Source organism: Chiloscyllium punctatum, chromosome 25 (genome assembly GCF_047496795.1).
Source record: "Chiloscyllium punctatum isolate Juve2018m chromosome 25, sChiPun1.3, whole genome shotgun sequence".
In the NCBI taxonomy this organism is placed as follows: Eukaryota; Metazoa; Chordata; class Chondrichthyes; order Orectolobiformes; family Hemiscylliidae; genus Chiloscyllium; species Chiloscyllium punctatum.
The window spans coordinates 59210191-59230049 of NC_092763.1; the positions used below are offsets into that span (position 1 = coordinate 59210191).

A 19859-nucleotide genomic window follows, 5' to 3' on the forward strand; every position below is an offset into this window, starting at 1 on the left:
CTCGAAGTTGCCAGAGGACATAACACAGAGATTTCCCTCTTCAAGATCTTTACTGCATCTCCCCATCCTGCAGGAGACACAGCTACAGTTACCTATGCTGCCTTTTTGTGGACAGATCGCCATTCCATTCTGTCCCACCCTATCTTTAGGATGCAACAGTACTGTCCTTCAAGTCCAATAACTCATAAAAAACCATCTATAACAGTTCAAAGAACTTCCAGACACTTTGCAGCAGAAGAACTCCATGGATCATTCCTTAACATAAACCAAAGGACTCCAATGATATATGTGTAGTTTTCAATGCCCATACCTGATGATTCTTTAATGATTTGTCAAAGTCCAATTTTCTAATTTATACCTTGAAGTAGCAGAATTATAATCTGGTGGATTTTGTTCTTTTATGATTTCACTGAATATGCAGAGTGAGTTCCTGACCTGTGTTCCTACCAGCAGACTGGGAATGGGAATAGGAATGGGAAATACTATGCAGCGGCCCCCTACAATCAATTCCTGTAATCTTCTTAGGCCTTCTTAAGTTTTCAGTTATTAATTTAATTCTTGCAAATCCCAATCATTATTCTCATTATTCTGACATTCATCCTTACTGAATGTCTATTACTTCCTGTGACCGAGTATGTGTAAGATCAAAATATATCGACTTGCCTGATCCCCTCTTAAATTATATTTACACTGATTCATTCCTCTATACTCTTGACTTCACTTCCTCAAAACTTCTTTGAAGAGCATACAACAGAGATTCTGCCCACCATTTTCCTTAGTTTGCTCTTCTTTTCAATGATGGGTACACTATGTGCATTCCTCAAGCTGTTAAATGCAAAATATTAAATAATATTACATAATTATTAGATAATATTAAATGATTTCCATTGCTCCTAAAAAGGCTTTTGAGAATATCACATTAATTATCTTGAATGAGTCAAGGAATAAAATTCATTTTGTCTGATATACCCAGTTCTGCCAGCAGTAACTGTGCTACATAGCTGTAGTCCATAGTCCTGATGTAGACACATTTTTTTTCCAAATAAAAGAATATCCACCCAATTCCTACACCTTAGTGCAGATACTAGAAAACTTTCCAAACTTCTACATTACATCAGCTTAGTGGTGATATCGTGGGGCAGATCCCACTCCTCAACATCTTCAAAGAACTGACAGCTCAAACAGACTGTGACAATCTCAACTTGGTGTATCTCAACTTCAAACGTATGTTTGAACTTCAAACAGAGACTGTGAGTTATACTCAGAAGTTGCTGGAGATCATGACAAAGGAGGATAAAGAAGAAAAGCCTGGCAGAAGAGTAGGAAACATCACTGAGGTGTTATAGAGGAAAGAATTCTGAAGACTGGCTGCATACACAAAACCAACTGCTGGGACCACTGATGTATCTAATTTATATAAATGGCCTGACTTCAAAAGTCTAATAATATATGATCAAATTTGCTGATGGCACCAAACTAGCATGGGTAATGAACTGATTTCAAACACTTCCTTAACTATCAGGCTGAGATACTGTAATACTTTGAATTAACCTTTTTTTTTGGCGGGGGGGGGGGTGGGTGAATACCATCTGCTGCAGAATGATATCCAAGCTAATCCATGGTCCAGTAACTGACCAAAGCATGACCTCTGCCACACAGATGCTTAGGAAGACCACCACTTGACATTTCCCCTTCATGTCACACACTATCCAGATTGGAACTATTATCATTGTTTCTTTAGTGTTGCTGGATCCAATTCTTGAAAGTTCTTTCATAAAGGCATTGTGCACCTACACCCCAAGGGTTCACAAAGCTCACTAGTACCTACTCAAAGGGAATTAAAGACGGTCAATAAACAGTGACCTAGCCAGTGACTTCCACACCCCATGAACAAATGAAAAAAGGCAACAGAGAGCTCCTGCTATTATGTTGGAAGAGTTGTACCTGGTATCAGGTGAGACTGAACCTTCAGAAGATGCTACGTGATAGGGTGATGGAGAAAACCTGTGATCAGCTCGAAACTCTTTATCGCGTCCCATCACATCCCACTCTGGTCGTCGGGTTCGAGCTTTACGAACCTTCTTCACCTCACGAGTGGCGTCTTCCACCAGTTTCTGCTCCTAAGTGAAAAGGAGCGCAAGTTCAGAAATTGTTAAACAACCTAGCCTCAACTCTGCTGAGCAATGAATTGGATCTGAATGAAGAATAAAGTAGGAAGGAGGGTGAAAAGAAGCAAACGCAAACCTTTATTCGGGTAAACACTCAGCAAGCAAGGATGCATAAGGTATAACTAATTTTAGTGGGAATTCAGGTGTGATCTGTAGGCCCTAGGGAAATTCTCTATTTTGTTTGGAATTTTAAAAATGGCCATTTATTCATAATAGAACCTGGGTTTTATGATACATTAGGTGCTGCACTCATGTTGTGGGTGTATGATACATTAGGCACTGCATTCATGTTGTTGGTGTACTTTCATAGCTTGTTCGATATTGGTTAGCAGGTGGCAGACAGAAAACATGGCACCCTCCATACTTCTACTGCAAATATAAGATGCCATATGATGCAAAGGTCCAACATCAGCTTTTTAAGGTTGACACTATAGCAGTACTAGTCGAAAAGTGTGGTGCTGGAAAAGTACAGCAGGTCAGGCAGCATCCGAGGAACAGGAGAGTTGACGTTTCAGGCATAAGCCTTTTATCAGGGACTGGGGCTGAAAGATAAGTCGGAGGGTAGGGTGGGGCTGGGAGAAGGTTGCTGGGAAGATGAATAGGCAGATGAAGGTGGGGGCCAGAGGGGTCTGCAGATGCTGGAGAAGAGTGTTGAGAGTGTATTGCTGGAAAAGCACAGCAGGCCAGGCAGCATCCAAAGAGCAGGAAAATAGACGTTTCGGGCCAGAGCCCTTCATCAAGAATGAAGCCGAGAACCTCGGGGGTGGAGAGATAAATGGGAGTGGGGGGGGGGGGGGGGGGGGGGGGGGGCTGGGGAGAAGTAGCTGAGAGCGCAATAGGTTGGTGGAGGTGGGGGTAAAGGTGATAGGTCAGAGAGGAGGGTGGTGTGGATAGGTGGGAAGGAAGATTGACAGGTGGGACAGGTCATGAGGGCAGTATTGAGCTGGAAGATTGGAACTGTGGTAAGGTGGGAGAAGGGGAAATGAGGAAACTGGTGAAGTCCACATTGATGCCATGAGTTTGGAGGGTCCCGAGGCAGAACATGAGGCGTTCTTCCTCCAAGCGTCAGGTGGTGAGGGAATGGCATTGAAGTAGGCCCAGGACCTGCATGTCCTAGGCAGAGTGTGAGGGGGAGGTGAAATTTGCAGCCATGGGGCAGTGGGGTTGGTTGGTGTTTAGCCACAGAGCGGTGGGGTTGGTTGGTGTTCAGCCACGGGGTGGTGGGGTTGGTTGGTGTTCAGCCATGGGACGGTGGGATTGGTCGGTGTTTAGCCATGGAGCAGTGGTGGGGGGGTGACTGTGATAGTTCGGTCGGGAGGGTGGTGCTGAGTTGGACAGTTGGATCTGGGATGAGATTGGGGGAGGGTAGATTTGGAAATTGGTGAAGTCAAATGTTGTTGCCGTATGGTTGATGGGTCCCAAGGCGGACAATGAGGCATTCTTCCTCCAGTCATAGGGTGGCTTGGACATGGCTGTGGAAGTGGCCCAGGACTTGCATGTCTTTGGTGGAGTGGGAAGTGGAGTTGAAGTGTTCGACCATAGGGTACTGGGGTTGTTTGGTGCATGTGTCCCAGAGATGTTCCCTGAAACGCTCCACAAGTTGGCGTCCTATCTCCCCAATGTAGAGGAGACCACATTGAGAGCAACGGACACAGTAGATGAGGTGGGTGGATGTGCGGGAAAATCTCTGCTGGATGTGAAAAGATCCTTTGGGCCTTGGTTGCAGGTGAGGGGGCAGGTGTGGGTGCAGGTTTTACACCTCTTGCAGTGGCAAGGGAAGATGGCGGGTGTGGATGGTTGGTTAGTGGGTGAATGAACCTAACAAGAGAATCATGGAGGGAATAGTCTGTGCGGAACACAGATAGGGATGGCAGAGAATAATGCGCTGTATCTGGAGATTAGTGGGGTGAAAGGTGAAGAACAGTGGGTTTCGATCCTTGTTGTGATTGGAGGGGTGGAGTTCAAGGACAGAGGTGTGGGAAATGGAGGAGTTGTGTTGAGGGCATTGTTGATCATGTGGGAGGGGAAATTATGGTCCTTGAAATAGTAGGCCATCTGGGATGTCCAGGAGTGGAATTGCTCCTCCTGACAGCAGATATGGCAGAGGTGATGGAATTGGCAGTAAGTGATCGCATTTTTATAGGAGGAGTGGGTGGGAGGAGGTGTAGTCCAGGTAGCTGTGGGAGTCGGTATGTTTGAAGTAGATGTCCATGTTGAGTCGGTTGCTGGAGATGGAGATGGAGAGGTCCAGGAAGGGAAGGGAGGTATCAAAGATGGTCCAGGTGAACTTAAGGTTAGGGTAAAAGGTGTTATTGAAGTTGATGAACTGTTCAATCTCCTTGCGGGAGCATGAGGTAGCGCCTTTTCGGTCATTAATGTAACGCAAGAAAAGGTGGGGGATGGTGCCAATGTAATTGCGGAAAATGGACTGTTCCATCAAACTCTTACTATAGTAGTACTAATAACCAAATTTGTTCCAATGAACTTAAAGAATTTTTAAAGAAATTTTAAAATAATTTTTAAAAGAATGTTTACATCAATGGTTTTGGTATCTAGCTTTCTCCAGAATAAGCTGCACTAACATTTCTGGTTATCCCCATACATATGAAGACTGCCTAGAATGCCAATCATTTGTGATAAGTATCTTTCCCACTGAGTAAGTTATGATTACCAGTCTTACAGTTTCTGATTTCTGATTAATAGTGTCAGCTATGAGCATAACAGTAGCTTGCAAATGCAACAGCTACAAATCACTACTTTTGTGAAAATCTCACATTTCTCTCCACATTGCACTTCCCACATCAATCTAAACAGACCTTCCAGTAATTGAATGTGAGACTCAAGACTTGCAGCTGTGCTACTCCATTCAATCTCCTTTGTTAACAAGTCTAGTTGCTTTGCTGCCTGGGTAGGCAAGTCAATTTCACATCAGAATGAATCAGACAAGAACCTGGAACCAAACATGTGGAACAAAACCTTCAGGGAATCATATTATTTTTGAAAGGCAAATCTCACCAAGAATTCTCAGGTTCAAGCACAGATTCTGCTTTGTAAGCTGGCTTTACTCAGGTTGCCAGTACAATGTCCAAAAAATTAGCTTCAGCAATACAGACACAATGTTCCAGCTCCTCCCACCAAAGCAGAAACATTGGGAGAAAATGGGTCACTGTAAAAAAAATGTACTTCAACAATCCATGAAAATGTACACATCACCCCACAGGTTGCTCCTGTCACCCACAAAAATTTATTTTGTAAATCAGGCATTTAAAAATTAATTTGCTGGTGTTCTTTGTAAACTTCTGTTTAGAAATATAATAAAGGCCTTCAAACGAGAATTGAATAATTATCCGAAGATTTATTTCAAAGTGTGTGTGTCGAGGGGGGGTGGAGACAAATGAGTTGCTCTTGCTGAGTGTGTGCATGGACAAATGGGTCAAATGGCATCCTTCTGCGCTGTCGGCATTCTACAATTTTAGGATAAGAATACATTTCAAACGCAGCCTCCAAAACACTAGTCACATCACTTCAGGCCACACCACAGGCAGATTAATTTTAGAACTTTTTTTTAAAAAGCCCAACATTAATGGATTGCCATATCATTCTTTTCACAAAGATCTGTTCTGATAATGGGGAATCCCAAGATGGAGCAGTCTGTAGTATTGTGACTAACCAGAATGCGGATGGCACCAGCCTTGGAGGAGTTGGAAGAACTGGGATTAATTCCAGGCAAACCAATGTAGACATGATGGACTGAATGGCCTTTTTCAGCACCATAATAACTGTGATTCTGTGAATCTGCTCCATAAAGGCCAGAAAGGAATAAGCTAATAAAACAGAACTCTTCAATGTTCACAGGGACACTAGCCACATGGTGTTTCAGAGTACCTTGATATGTCATGCTCATCAAAACAGTGCATGCTTTGACTTCAGATTCTATGCAAGGAGCCTTCCAAACGTATGAGTCAGCTGGTGATTGCTAAACATAGCATGACATTTGCAAAGAGCTAAGTCAGTAACATCATGCAGTTTGTGCAAGCTGGTGAAGGTATAGAATGGGGACTAAAAGATTTTGGAGCCCACCTTAATAAGTTTGTGATTGTTTTGTGATTTATTGAGGTGTTGTTATGTTATTATTGAAAAGGACTCAGGCCATTCCAAAGCCTTCCCAGTCCATGAAGTTCTTTTCAAATGCAACCATTATTGTAGCATAGAAAGGACGAAGGCCAATTCACACACAGAATGTTCCTACAAACTGCAATATCAATATGACCAGATCATTCTTTTCAAGTGATCTTGATTGAGAAATAAATATTGTTCAAATGTCAAAGATAACTCCCTTGTCCTTCTTAAAAATAGCACCATCCAATTTTTTTACATTCATCCTCCTAAGCTAGAACTTAGGGCCTCCAATGAATGCTGATTTGAAAGATGGCATTTCCAGTTGTGCAGCATTCCCTCAGTACCAAATAGAGTGAGAATCGAACCTGAAACGACAAGCTTTTATCTCAAAGTTGAGAGTGCTAGCAACTCAGCCATGGCTAACATCTGGTAGTGGTTCTTAGCAGCAGGGACAAGAATGGAAATCACAGACCCCTATACTGCTCCTGACCCAGGCACCCAACCTGATATCAACCCCCTGTTACCAGAACCTCTATTGTCAGAGACCCTGAAGTAACCTCTGACCCTGGGCCTGAACAATTAAGAGGCCAGTCAATTGCAATAAAGACTTTCAGAACATTTTGTTAAAATTAAAATGCTGTGGAATTAAATTTCAGAATGTCAGAAAGACATGTTATTTGGAAGAACAAAATTAAATGTAAAAAAAAATGACTAACTGAAAAGCAGGCTTCAGGTGCAGAAAGAAGATATATGAAGTGTGAATGATGATGGCTTCTAATTCTTATGGTCTCTTTACCAAAAAATAATACTGTAAGTGTTATGTCCTAGTGAATAAATATGAGGAAGGGGAAGGCATCAATTTTGTTTAAGAGTGCAACACTATATAGAATTCTAATTCACCCCAATACCCCTGCATTTTTTTTCTATTTAAAGCTTATCACACATTTCCCTCTCTATTCCCTTTTGGTCCATTAATTGCATATAGTCCTGTTACAGCACATTGCACCACAACTGCAGCTGTCAGTTGTAATGAAAACTAACCAGAGGCAGGCGAAGGCAAGATCCAGGCTGTGGAACCTATTAAAAAAAAATCAATTCAATGCCTCAAGGGAATCTTCTTCCATACACAAGGAAGGGAAATTGCACCAGTCTTTTTCAAGGAGAAATTTGAACAAATTCTCCTTTAATTCATTTTCCCCAAGTAGAATGTGTCACAATAGGTATCTGCAAGGGTCCCAGTTACTCTCACCTCTTTGTGAAGTATGTGGATCATCCTTGTTTCACAACCTCTTTGGCTCCCTCACACAACTCATTATCTGATATATCAATGTGTGTGTCAATGCTACTGCCTATTCTCATCCAGAAAAAATCATCAATTTTGCTTCCAATTTCAATCCTTCCCTCACCTTCAGCTGATCTATCTCTGACACTTTCCTTTCCTTCCTTGATTCTGTGTTTCCATTTTGTGGGATAAGCTGTACACCAATATCCATGACAAATCAACTCCCAGTTCCCTTGACTATACTTCCTTGCAGACTGTTTCCTGTAAAGAGTCCACTGCAAGCTTCCAGTTTCTCTGAATACATCACATCTGTTCCAATGATGCAGCATCCCACAGAGGTGCTTCCAATATGTTCTCTCTTCTCCTGAGATTATTCCCACCCCCAGCATGACCATCAGCCATTTCTGACACATTTCCCACACACTTCTGGCCTCACCCCTTCTAATTCATCCCAGAACAATAGGGTTTCCCTTGACCTCACATTCCACATCACCAGTCTCCACATTCAAAGGATCACCTTCTGCCTATTCTGTGACCTCCAGCAGAATGCCACCACCAAATATATCTTCCTCACCCTGCTCCTCCTGTCAGTATTCCACAGGGACTATTCCCAATATCCTGGTCCTGACGTCATTCTCAGCAGCTCCGCATGACATCTCATGCAATCACAAAAGATATTAAACTTGTTCCTTTATGTTCCTCACTGTCTAAGGCCCCAAACAGATATTTCAGATGAAGCAGTAATTTTCTTGTATTCCTTTCAATCTAGTCTACTCTATCCACTGCTCACAATGCAGACTTTTCTACTCTGGACAAAATGAAACATACAAGTGAGTGACCATGGGCATGAAAGCAGAACTAGCTAAAGTGAATGAGTAAATTAGTTTCAGGTGCAGGCCAATGAAGATGCAGTAGCAAACGTTAAAGAAGATATTACAGGATACACAGAATAACTATATTACAATAAGAAAGAAAACATCTATGGAAAGGAACCATTTCCATGGTAAACTAAAAATTTAAAGATGCATATAGGTGTGTGAAAGTGCAAGATAGATCAGAAAATTTGACAGGATAAGGAAAAGAGTTTTTAAAAAATGACTAAAAGAGAAGGAGGGACCAACTTGAGTATGAGAGAAAGCTCACTAGAAGTACAAAATAGATAGTAAGAGTTTCTGTGGATGTCTAGAAAAAGTTAAGAGTGTAGGTGTTGGTCCTTTGAAAAGTGAGGATGGGCATTTCATGATGAAAAATAAGATATCAGATAAAGTGAACAGGCATCTTGTATCAATATTTGCAATAGGGAAAGAAAGTAATATCGTAGAAATAGCTGTAGAGCAGTAAATGGAAGGTAAGGAGGATGTTGGAGATGCTCATGAGTGAGCAGAATTGTTTTTTGAGGCAGTAGTTTCCATAGTCAGAATCATGGCTTTCATACTCATGGCAACCAGATAAGATAATGAAGTGCCTCATAGAAATCTTACTGGGAAAGAGAAAACGTATTTAGTAAAGTGTAGAAGAGAAAATATGATCTCATCATAATCAAAGGTTTTTTTTTAAAGTAATTGCCCATTACATATTATACACGCAGGTATACTGGAAGTATAAGTGCAATTAACAAACTAACATTAAAGCATTGAGACAAACGGTTGTGGAAAAACCCATCCGTTAGCAGTGGGGAATTAAAGGACAAATGGTATAAACACCAAAGGACTGAATGATGCACAACGATGGATGTAAACAGAACTTCATGAAAGGACACCAGAAAACAGATAGGATTGTGAGGGGGAAAGTGCAAAACATTACTTCAGTAGGATCCTGGGAAAATAAATAATCGCAGTTTCACAAGGTACCAAACAGAACCTATAATGGAGCTGACAAATGTCCAGGGAGGGATATAATGGTGAGAGGGGAGGTGGCAAGCGCTGATATCAATCATGTATATAATCATTGTAACACAGAATGTATAATATCCTGTACTTTACTGGGGGGAGGTGGGAGAATTATCTTGAGAGTTTGTCTCAGGTAACCTCTTCCAGGCTGTTTTGTCAGGGGCATCAAATGAAGTTTGGATTGTGCTCCTGAACACAGCACTGAGACTCTTCTTTAAAATCTCCCTCCAGCAGAGGAATATAAGAGACTTACAGAAAGGAAGTGGTACTGAGCAAATTGTTGGAGCTGCTGGTCAATAAATCCTCTGGTCCTGGTGGAATTCATCCCACAGTTGGAGAAGAAATGGTTAACAAGATCATTGATGCATTGATTTTAATTTTACAGAATTTCCTAAATGTAGGGGAGGTTTCACTAGATTGAAAAGGAACAAATGTAACTTCTCTTTCAAAAGGGGAGAAAGCCAGAAAGCAAGAAACTGTAGGCCAGTTAGCTTAAAATCCCCAATAGGGAAGATGTCAGAAGTTATTATTAAAGACACTCTTGAAGGCGGGTTACAATGCTTCAAGGTAATCAGGCAGTATCTGAGGAGGCAAATCATATTTAATCAGTCTGTTCATGAGGAAGGAAAATGTGCAGTGAATAAGGATGAACTGGTGGAAGTACTATACTTGGATTTCAACAAGGCATTTGGTAGGTGCTACATCATAAGTAATTGCAGAAAATATAGTTTGTAAGACCATAAGATGTAGAAGCAGACGTAAGCCATGTCATTCAATGGGATAATGGTTAATCTGATAATCCTCAACTCCACTTTCCTGCTTTATCCCCATAACCCTTGATTCCTTTACTAATTAAAACTCTATCTATCTCAGCCTTGAATAGATCAAACAACGCAGCTTCAATAGCCTTTTGCATTAAAGAATTGCACAGATTCACTATACTTCTCATCTCTGTTTTAAATCAGTGGCCCCTAGCTCTGAGATTATACCCTCTAGTCCTAGACCCTCTCACAAGAAGAAACAGCCTCTCGGCATCTAAATTATCAAACCCCTTAAGACAAATATACATTTCAATGAGTGCAGGCCTAAACTAAGTCTCTCATGAGAAGATCTTCATGCCTAGAATCAATCTGATGAACCTTCTCTAAACTGCTGCCAGTGCCAGTATTCCTTTCCTTAGATATGGAGACCACAACTGTTGTGTAGGGGGTAACACATTTGCATGGATACAAAATCAACTAGCTAAGTACAAATAGAGAGTAGGCATAACCGTGTCACTTTCTGGTTGACAAGATGTAATGAACAGAGTGTCAAAGGTATCAGTGCTCAATGTTTTACAATTTACACAAATAACTTGGATGAAGGAGCCAAAGGTACGTTTGTTAAATCTGTTCACAGAACATAGAAAGTAAGTTGTAGAGGATAAAAGGAGGCTACAAAAGGAACATAAATAGGTCAAGTGAATGGCAAAAGACCTGGTAAATGGGAGTGTGGGGAAAATATAAAACTATCCATTTTGGCAGAAAAGTAGAACAAAAAGAATAGAGATCGAGCATTATCTAAATAGTGAATGATTAGAGTTTGTAGATGCATAAGAATCTGGATGGACGAGTGCATGAATCATAGAAGGTTAGTATGTAGGTACAGAAATTAATGAGGACAGTTAACACAATGTTCTTCTTTAGGGTGAAGGGAATTAAATACAAAATAGGGAGGTTATGCTTTAGTTATATACAGGGCATTAGACCAGCATTATGTAATTGCTGGGGAATGTACCATAATTTCTATTGAAAAAGTCCTCTGCTGTCATGTTTTTATGCTCTAATGTAATCGGACTGGGAGGACAAGCTGTTGTTTAAAAAAATCCTGCTTCAGAAGGCACACACACTGATTGAGAGACAGTGGATATCTTTAAAATGGATATCTGTTCTGTCAGTGGAGCTGGAAACTTTTGCTATCAATGTTATAAATGCTTGGCTGGGTTTCGAAAGATTCAATTCAGTGATATAATTACTTGAAGAACAATTTAAACTTTTCCAAACTTGTAATAACAAAATCTCTTTTTGATGTCATTTCTTGTTTGTTCACAAATCTAATAGGTACTCAAAAGATTTCAACTTTCTTCCCCTTCCAATTTGAATAATCGTTTAAATACAGTTTTTTTTGTAGATTATGAGAGGTTTGCTATGTCTCTAACCATTTTTAAATAATTCCCATTCCTCGGTTCCTGGGCACTGTGCATATTGCACACTGGGTGAATGATTACAGAAGATAATTGGGAAGTATCTAGCTGGCATGGGAATTCTGAGGGGGCATGGATGAATGCAAGGTGGCATGGGTAGCATTGATGGGGATGGTGCAGGGATTGAAAAGTGAGATCTAAGGGGCCCTTAAACTATTTTGGAAGCTAGGCTGCTGTGTTGGAGAACTGAGACTGACTGCCTGACCAAACAACTTCCACACCCAAACTCCTAACACAATCGATTGTAGTTTTCATGATGCACAACTGACCAATGTATAACTTTGCTATGGATTTTCATCTTTCCATACATGTGAGGCACACAATGCAGAACACAGTGAAAACACACAGATGGGTTTACTTAAGCCCAGATTTTACCTCCTCTTTCCAAGCTATTAATGTGGATGCAGGGCAGCTGGTGTTCCCTCGAGTGGGCTCCTGCTAACATCGAAGGCCAGGAAAGGGCGAGGAGAGGAATCCAGTATCTTTCTAGTATAATTAAGCCAACTGAGTTGTACTGCTCAGTTAGATTGCAATGATGTCTATGTTTGAGTTCAATACAATGAATGAGTGAGATCATTTGGCATAGATGTATTGATGTTTTTATTCTAATGATAGAATTTGGATATTAGAGACATCACCTTTTGAATCTTGTGTAAACCACTTTAATGAGCTGATTTATGCCTTGGAGCTTTGCCTGTTATTAGCAGCTGTTTATTTAATCCCTCAAGACAGCATCATTAAGAAATGGGACCTGCTGTAGTTTTGTCGTAATAAGAGCTCTCAGTGATTACAGCTACTCACCATCTTAGAACTACAACAATATTTATTTGATCCTAACTTTTAAGTTTCAAGTCAAACCTTTCTCAATCATCTCATTGCTGTGGCTAAGTATAAAATGTCTCATCAAGCAAGACAGAGCTATCTCAGTATTCAGGATAGCCAGATCCTCTTACTTCAGGACAGCACTCAACTCAGGGATCTGTGAGATCATTTGAAGGTGTCACTCTGCAGCTTCTCCAAACATCACCAATCTCACCTCCAGATTAGCTCAGCTTTTACTGACTGATCAGCAACCATCACCAGCATTCTACCAGCAAAGTAGCGAACAATGTTCCCTCACACGTCAGAAACTCCTTTGCAAAGTTCAATGTTGAAACTACATTTCCATCAATATTTTAAATATGGTTTTCACCGTTTAGATACAAATGATATAATGTTATCTTCTGACTAGGTGATATTTGGTTTATTACATCTCCTGCTATATTTCTGTCTTGCTCTACCCACTCACCTCTCCTGTCTCCCCTCACCCCGACGTCTCCCATGTCCAGGCTGTTCAACAGCATGAAACAATTGATCTGGTTTAATTATGCAGCCTCATGGGAAAGTGAGACCAGGGACCACAAGGGTGTCTCAACATGGAGTCATCCTCAGAAATGTTCAGATATTTAAAATCTGACCAGGATCGAAAGTAGTAAGGGCCCTCGAAGCGGAGAGGACATCCTTCCAGAGGATTTGTTTGAGACACGAATATAGCCTTTTCGGCCCACATCCCTGTTATTGGGCACATAGCCTCTGACTTTGAAAAGCCTCTCAAACCATTTATTGATGAGGCAGCTTTCAAGATGCAATTGTGGCACAAGGTGGGCAATCTACTGGCAGTAAAATGCCTTCACAGCTGCAAAACTGGCCCAACTGGGGCATTCATAATCTTAATTGGCCACCCGCCTCCTTGCAGGAAACATCCTGATAGTAGGAATTCCATGGAGTGCTATCCCAACACAGCCCCCACCAATTTCCTGGCCAACTACTTCCCAAATCTTTTCCAGAAGTCTGCAAAATTGTAGCCGGAAGTATCAATAGTTGATCACAATGTCCTCAATCTTGGATGCCCAACAAAATCAATTGATTATGATGGATATTATCAGTTTGTTCTAAGTAGTGTATTTCCTGCCAAACTCTGCAGACTTGGTTTGGAATTTGAAGTTTTGCCCATCATTATGTATTGCCCTCTACATCTACTTCAAATCAGAGTGAATGGACTATACGTGGGATATTAATTACGTAGAACATAATCTCTTTGTAATACCTTTTGTCTTCGTTTCTCCTTCCTTTTATCCTCTGTAGCCTGCAGCATCTTTTCCTTCCATAAATTGAAGAAATACGAGGAATCGGTGTAGAATTTCAGCCCATCTTTTCTGTCATCCCTACAACATATATGCAAAGAGCAAAGCAAAAATCTGTTATAGAACAGGGCAGGACACCCAGTAACATATTCCCAAGATATTATTTTACCCAGTCCTTCAAAGAGCATAACTATGCTCACAATATAAAATGTAAACAGGAATGTCCTGCAGAAATGACACTGCAAATATTTTTAAAATGATCACAACTACCCTTCAAGTCAGAAGTCAGAACAAGTTGCAATACATTTCTTGTTATCTATCTTCGGGTAGAACCGACAACTTCATTGCTCTCTCCAATACTTCTATTAAATTTTCATTCCATTTTATAATGCCCACAGTTTCTCATAAAAGTTGAATTTATGAAATGTCTTCAGCTTTGGAAAATTAAGATCACAGAACCACAGAACTGTTACAGTACAGAAGGCCATTTGGGCCACTGTGTTTAAGCCAGCTCTTCAAATGAACATCATTACTGCCAATCTCCTTCTTGTTCCTCATACTCCTGCACATTATTTCTATCCAGATAATCATCTAATGTCCTCTTGAATGCCTCAATTAAATCTGTCTCTATCACAAATCCAGGCAGTGTATTCCATATCCTAATTAGTCACCGAATGAAAATGTTTTCTCTCACAGCACATCTGCTCCTTGTGCAAGTCACTTTTAATCTAAGCTGTCTTATTCTATTTCCTTTTATGATGAGGAACAGTTTCTCCCCATCAGCCTGCTCTTGATTTTGAAAACTTCTGTCAGCTTCCCCCTTAGCCTTCTCCCCTTCAAGGAGAACAGTCCTAACTTTTTCAATCTATCCTCATAACTGAAGTTACTCATCCCTGGAACCAATCTTGGAAATTGCTTCTGCACTCTCTTCAATGCGTTCACATCCTCCCTTTAGTGTGGTACAAATATACTCCAGCTGAGATCTAACAAGATTATACAAGTTCAACATTCCCTCCTTGCTCTTGTACTCTATAACTCTATTAATAAAGCCCTGGATACTGTATGCTTTATTAATAATCTTTCTATCTGTCCTGACATCTTCACCAATCTGTGCACATATACACTCCTGCATCCCTTAAGAATTGTACCCCCTATTTTATACTGACCTTCAATATTCTTTCTACTGAAATATGGTGCCTCACACTTCTCTGCAATGAATCTCATCTGCCACCCTGTTCACCAACATGTTTATATTCCTTTGAAGTTATACCGTTTCCTCCTCACAGTTTATAATTCTTCCAAGTTTCATGTCAGCTGCAAGCTCTATAAGTGACCCCTGCACACCAAGATTTAGATCATTAACATGTATCAGGAGAGGCAAGGGTCCAATACTGACCCCAGGGAACAAACTTTTCACCAGTCCAAAGAAAATCCATTGACTATCCCATCATTCAGCTAGGTTTAGATCATAAGACAAGAAGATAAAGTAGCAGCATTAGGTCATTCACCTTGCTCTGCCATTCAATCATGGCTGATAGGTTTCTTAACCCCAATCTCCTGCCTTTCTTCTGTAACCCTTTGTCCCCTTACTAATCAAGAACTTTTCTATCTCTGTTTTAAATGTATCCAATAAATTGATCTCTATAGCCTTCCATGGCAATGAGTTCCACAGATTCACCACCCACTGGCTGAAGAAATTCCTCCTCACCTCAATTCTAAAGAGTTGGCCTTTCACTCTGATGTGGACCCCTGGGTCTTAGTCTTTCCTACTAACAGAAACAGCTTCTCTACATCTATGCTACCAGGTCTCTGAGTATTCTATAAGTTTCAATGCGATCACAGAGTCCTCAACTGCTCCTCATATAAGCCTTTCTTTACTGGGATCATTCTTGTGAACCTCCTCTGGACTCCCGCCAAAACCAGCACATCCTTCCTCAGAAATGGGGCCCAAAACTGCTCACAATATTCTAAGTGCAATTTTGTATCCACATTGCTTCTGTCTTTTGTATTCCATGGCTACAGTTATTTTATTCTATTTTCCTTACAAATCTGTTTTGTGGCACTATATCAAGTTTATTTTGTAAGTCCACATACATCACATTAACAGTGTTAACCTCATCAAGTCTTTCTATTACCTCTTCAAAAGCCCCAGCAAGTTAGTCAAGGACTCTTCCTAATCAACACAGCTTTTTTTCATGTGACTACAAATTTTATCCAAAATAATTCTTTCTAGAAGTTTTCCCACCACTGAAGTTAAACTGACAGATTTGTAATTGGGTTTATCCTTACAACTGTCTTCAACAAGGCCATAATCTTTGCAATTCCCCAAATTTCTAGCACTTCCCCCAAGTATACAGAAGATTGAAAGATTATGGTCAGTGCCTGGCAATTTGTACCATCTGCTTCAATATCTCTGGATGCATCTCATCCATCCCTCGCTCCTTGTCAACATAAGTATCAACAACCCAAGACTTTGTCCTTATCAATTGTGAACACTCTGCTAGTGGCGGTTTCCCCACTGTCACATGGTATAGATGGCACCTTCTTCTTCAATAAGGATAGGTGAAAAGTATTCATTTAGAACCTCAGCCATTTGCCCTGCCTCCATGTGTAAATCCCTTTTTTGCTCTCATTAGCCCTACTCTTCATTCTATCACTGTTTCATTTTTTATGTGAGTACAGAAGATTTTGGGACAGCCATTTCTGTTAGTTACATCTTTTCTCTTTAATGATTCCTCAACATTTCTCTTATTTGCTTTTCCACTTCCTCTCTGAACCATCTGCATTCCTCTTGGTTCTCATCTATACTTTCTATCTGACACAAGCATATTATTTCTTTTTTATCTTATTTTCTATTCCCTTTGATCCAGTGAGCTCTGGATTTGTTTGTCATACCTTTCCCATTTGAGAGAATATTCCATGACTGTACCCAAGCCATCCAAGAGAACGATGGGCACAGTCATTGTTCAGTTACAGTTTCTCCCATCAACTTCTTGTTCCAGTTTACCCTGCCCAGCTTCACCCTTATCCAATTTAAGTCAGTCCTTGACGATTGATTTTCTTCCTCTGGATTGACCAAAGTCATTCTCCATCATCTTGAACCTTATGATATAATGATCATGGCCTCCTATCTGGACCCCACTTTATTTTACATGATACTTCGTCTGCTCCAAGTGCCTATTATTAATTTTCCAATTTCTATCACAATATACTAACTTGTGAGATTCATTCTATTTGGTTGTACAAAGTAGACTTGAACTCCATTCAATATTTGATTAAATACAAATCATATTGCCAAATCTAACAAAATTGACTTATTCCATTCTATTGTTTACTGTTCTCCTGCAGCTTGTTTAGCAATATAGGAGGTTAATGTAACACCCCATTTTGTTCCTTTGCCTTAAACAGAGGAGTTTTTCAATTTAGTCAATGAATAAATTATTCCTTACTTAGTACTTCATTCTTCCACTAGTACAAGTTTACTAGTACAAGTAATATAGCACTTTCATACAAAAATGTCTAAATGTAGAAAAGTACTGCACAGAAAATTAAACTATAGATCCGCAACAAGTAAAAACAGAAACTATTCAAAATATTGAGTTCAGTAGTCGACAGAATAATTTGCTGCTTTACAGATTCAGAAACAGTGAACAAAATAGATGAGAACGAGTGAACTGTCCCATTGGCAAAAGAACAGTCAAAACACCTTACTCTGAGGAGTATCGAACAACTCCTTCATGGAGCAGGGCTGCAGAGCTATGTATCTACACCATACAGACTGCAGTGGTGCAAAAGAGTAGTTCACCATCACCTTCTCAAGAATGAGCACATAATACATGAGGATCAAAAGATATAATAGGGACAATTCACCTTTAGATTATATTCAGTGTATTTTGCTGAGATAAAACTGGCCTCTCTTAACTATGCAGATACTGCAGGAGATAAAACTAGAGTTCTGTTTCAAGTTTGGACCTCCATCATAAAAGGGACCTTAAAACCATGAGAATTAGAAATGTAAATTCATCTAGATGATGTCAAGGTGGCAAAATTTAAATATGACAAATTGGCAATAGGACAGCCTTTTCCATTAGCACAAAAGAGATTTCAAAGAGGATTTTAAAACTGAAAGAGATGGTGGGGTATCAGTGATAAAGTCATCAATTTAAAATTATTAAAAACTTGAGGAGAGAAATTAGAAAACATTTCTTCAGAGTTCTTATTGTGTGGAATATATTATCTGGAAGTGTTATATTCTTTAAAAAAAAAACTGATCATTGTTTGAAGCACTGAAAAATACAGTGTTGTAGAAACAAGGCATGGCACTGGAAGCAGTTTAGGATTCTCGGAGCTAACTGGAGTTAAATGATCTCATTCTGTGCAGTAACCCTATTGTGAGAACAGTCAGCAGTACAGTTGGTTTAGGCACAGGCCATAAATTTGCTTGATTTCACACTAAGTTTAGTGTCACTCAGGCTACAGTAATGATAAATATAGGAAAGAGAAGTATCATACTGTTTTAATTCAGCTACTTTTACCCTAGGTCAGAAACTGACTGGGTGAAACTTTAAGGCCACCATCACAGTCTATTTCAATCCTATTCTGACTGTGCCTATTTCCAGTTTCCTAGGTTGGAACAGTGAGTAACCTACTCATTTGTCAATAATTTAACTACAGTAAGAAGAAAGACCTCCATTTATATAGCGCTTTAAGGGCAGCAGAAGTCACAACACACCTTATTGCAAACAAGGTATTTTTAAAATGTACTCATTGTTGTCATATACGAAAATGGCAACTAATTTAAGCAGAGCAATTCACAGCAATAAACAGCAATGTTAGGATGACCAGATAATTTGTTTTTATGGTGCTGATCGAGGGATAAATACTGTTGGAAGGCACTGGAGATAACTATCTTTTTCTTCTCTAACCCTATTTAGTCTTTTACTTCCATCTGCAAAGACAGGTGGGCCTCAGTTTAATGTCTCGTCTAAATGATCACACCATGCCATCAACCTCATCTTGAAGTGAGACTCGAACTCAACCTTCTGACTCAGCAGAAAGCTTGCTACCATACTGACATGCATTATCTTAATAAGGCTCCGTATTTTAGATTTTAATGAACATTTGTATGAAATCGCTACTTGCTGCATTTCCCAAGACCCAGGATGTCAAGCTGTTCAAGGAGGGTCAAAACTAGCAGATCAGGCAGATTATAAAAACAGGGATTGCCAGAGTAACTCAGCAAGTTGGACAACATCTGTGTAGAGGTAGAGTTAACTTTGTGCCAAGTATAATTATTCTTCAGAATATAATTCAGACTGGACTCGAAAAGTTAACGCTGTTTCTCTCTCCACAGATCCTGCCAGACCTTAGATTAGATTAGATTAGATTACTTACAGATTAGATTAGATTAGATTAGATTAGATTAGATTAGATTAGATTAGATTACTTACAGTGTGGAAACAGGCCCTTCGGCCCAACAAGTCCACACCGACCCGCCGAAGCGCAACCCACCCATACCCCTACATTTACCCCTTAGCTAACACTACGGGCAATTTAGCATGGCCAATTCACCTGACCTGCACATCTTTGGACTGTGGGAGGAAACCGGAGCACCCGGAGGAAACCCACGCAGACACAGGGAGAATGTGCAAACTCCACACAGTCAGTCGCCTGAGGCGGGAATTGAACCCAGGTCTCTGGCGCTGTGAGGCAGCAGTGCTAACCTGCCGAATTGCTCCATTATTTTGTGTTTTTATTTCAGATTTCCAGCATCTGCAGTATTTTGCTGTTAGGTCAAACAGGTAAACACTTTTGCAGCACTGCTTGTGGGTCAAGAGAAATACCAGTACTTCCCTGTGACCCTCCAACACCAACCTGTTTCAATCTGCTACCGTCCACGCAATTGAATCTGCTGGAGCCCTGTACAAAGTAACATTATCCAATCCCACAATCAGATCCCCCCACCTCCTGCCCACCAACCTGACATTTGCTCTCCCACCCCTAGCTGTGATCCAAAAACCCTCAATATGTCCCAGC

General features: G+C 40.4%; 1 protein-coding gene across 9 annotated transcripts in view; it reads right to left on the reverse strand.

The window, feature by feature from the left end:
- The window catches only part of LOC140495973 (actin-binding protein WASF3-like), a 111708-nt gene that overhangs the window by 13704 nt on the left and 78145 nt on the right, over positions 1-19859 (reverse strand). For all 9 annotated transcript variants that reach the window (XM_072595338.1, XM_072595334.1, XM_072595340.1 and 6 more), the window contains 2 exons: positions 13787-13904; positions 1945-2120 (listed from right to left, as the gene is read on the reverse strand). In XM_072595338.1, the coding sequence (XP_072451439.1) occupies positions 1945-2120; positions 13787-13904 (294 nt within the window). The remainder of the gene's footprint in view (positions 1-1944; positions 2121-13786; positions 13905-19859) is intronic.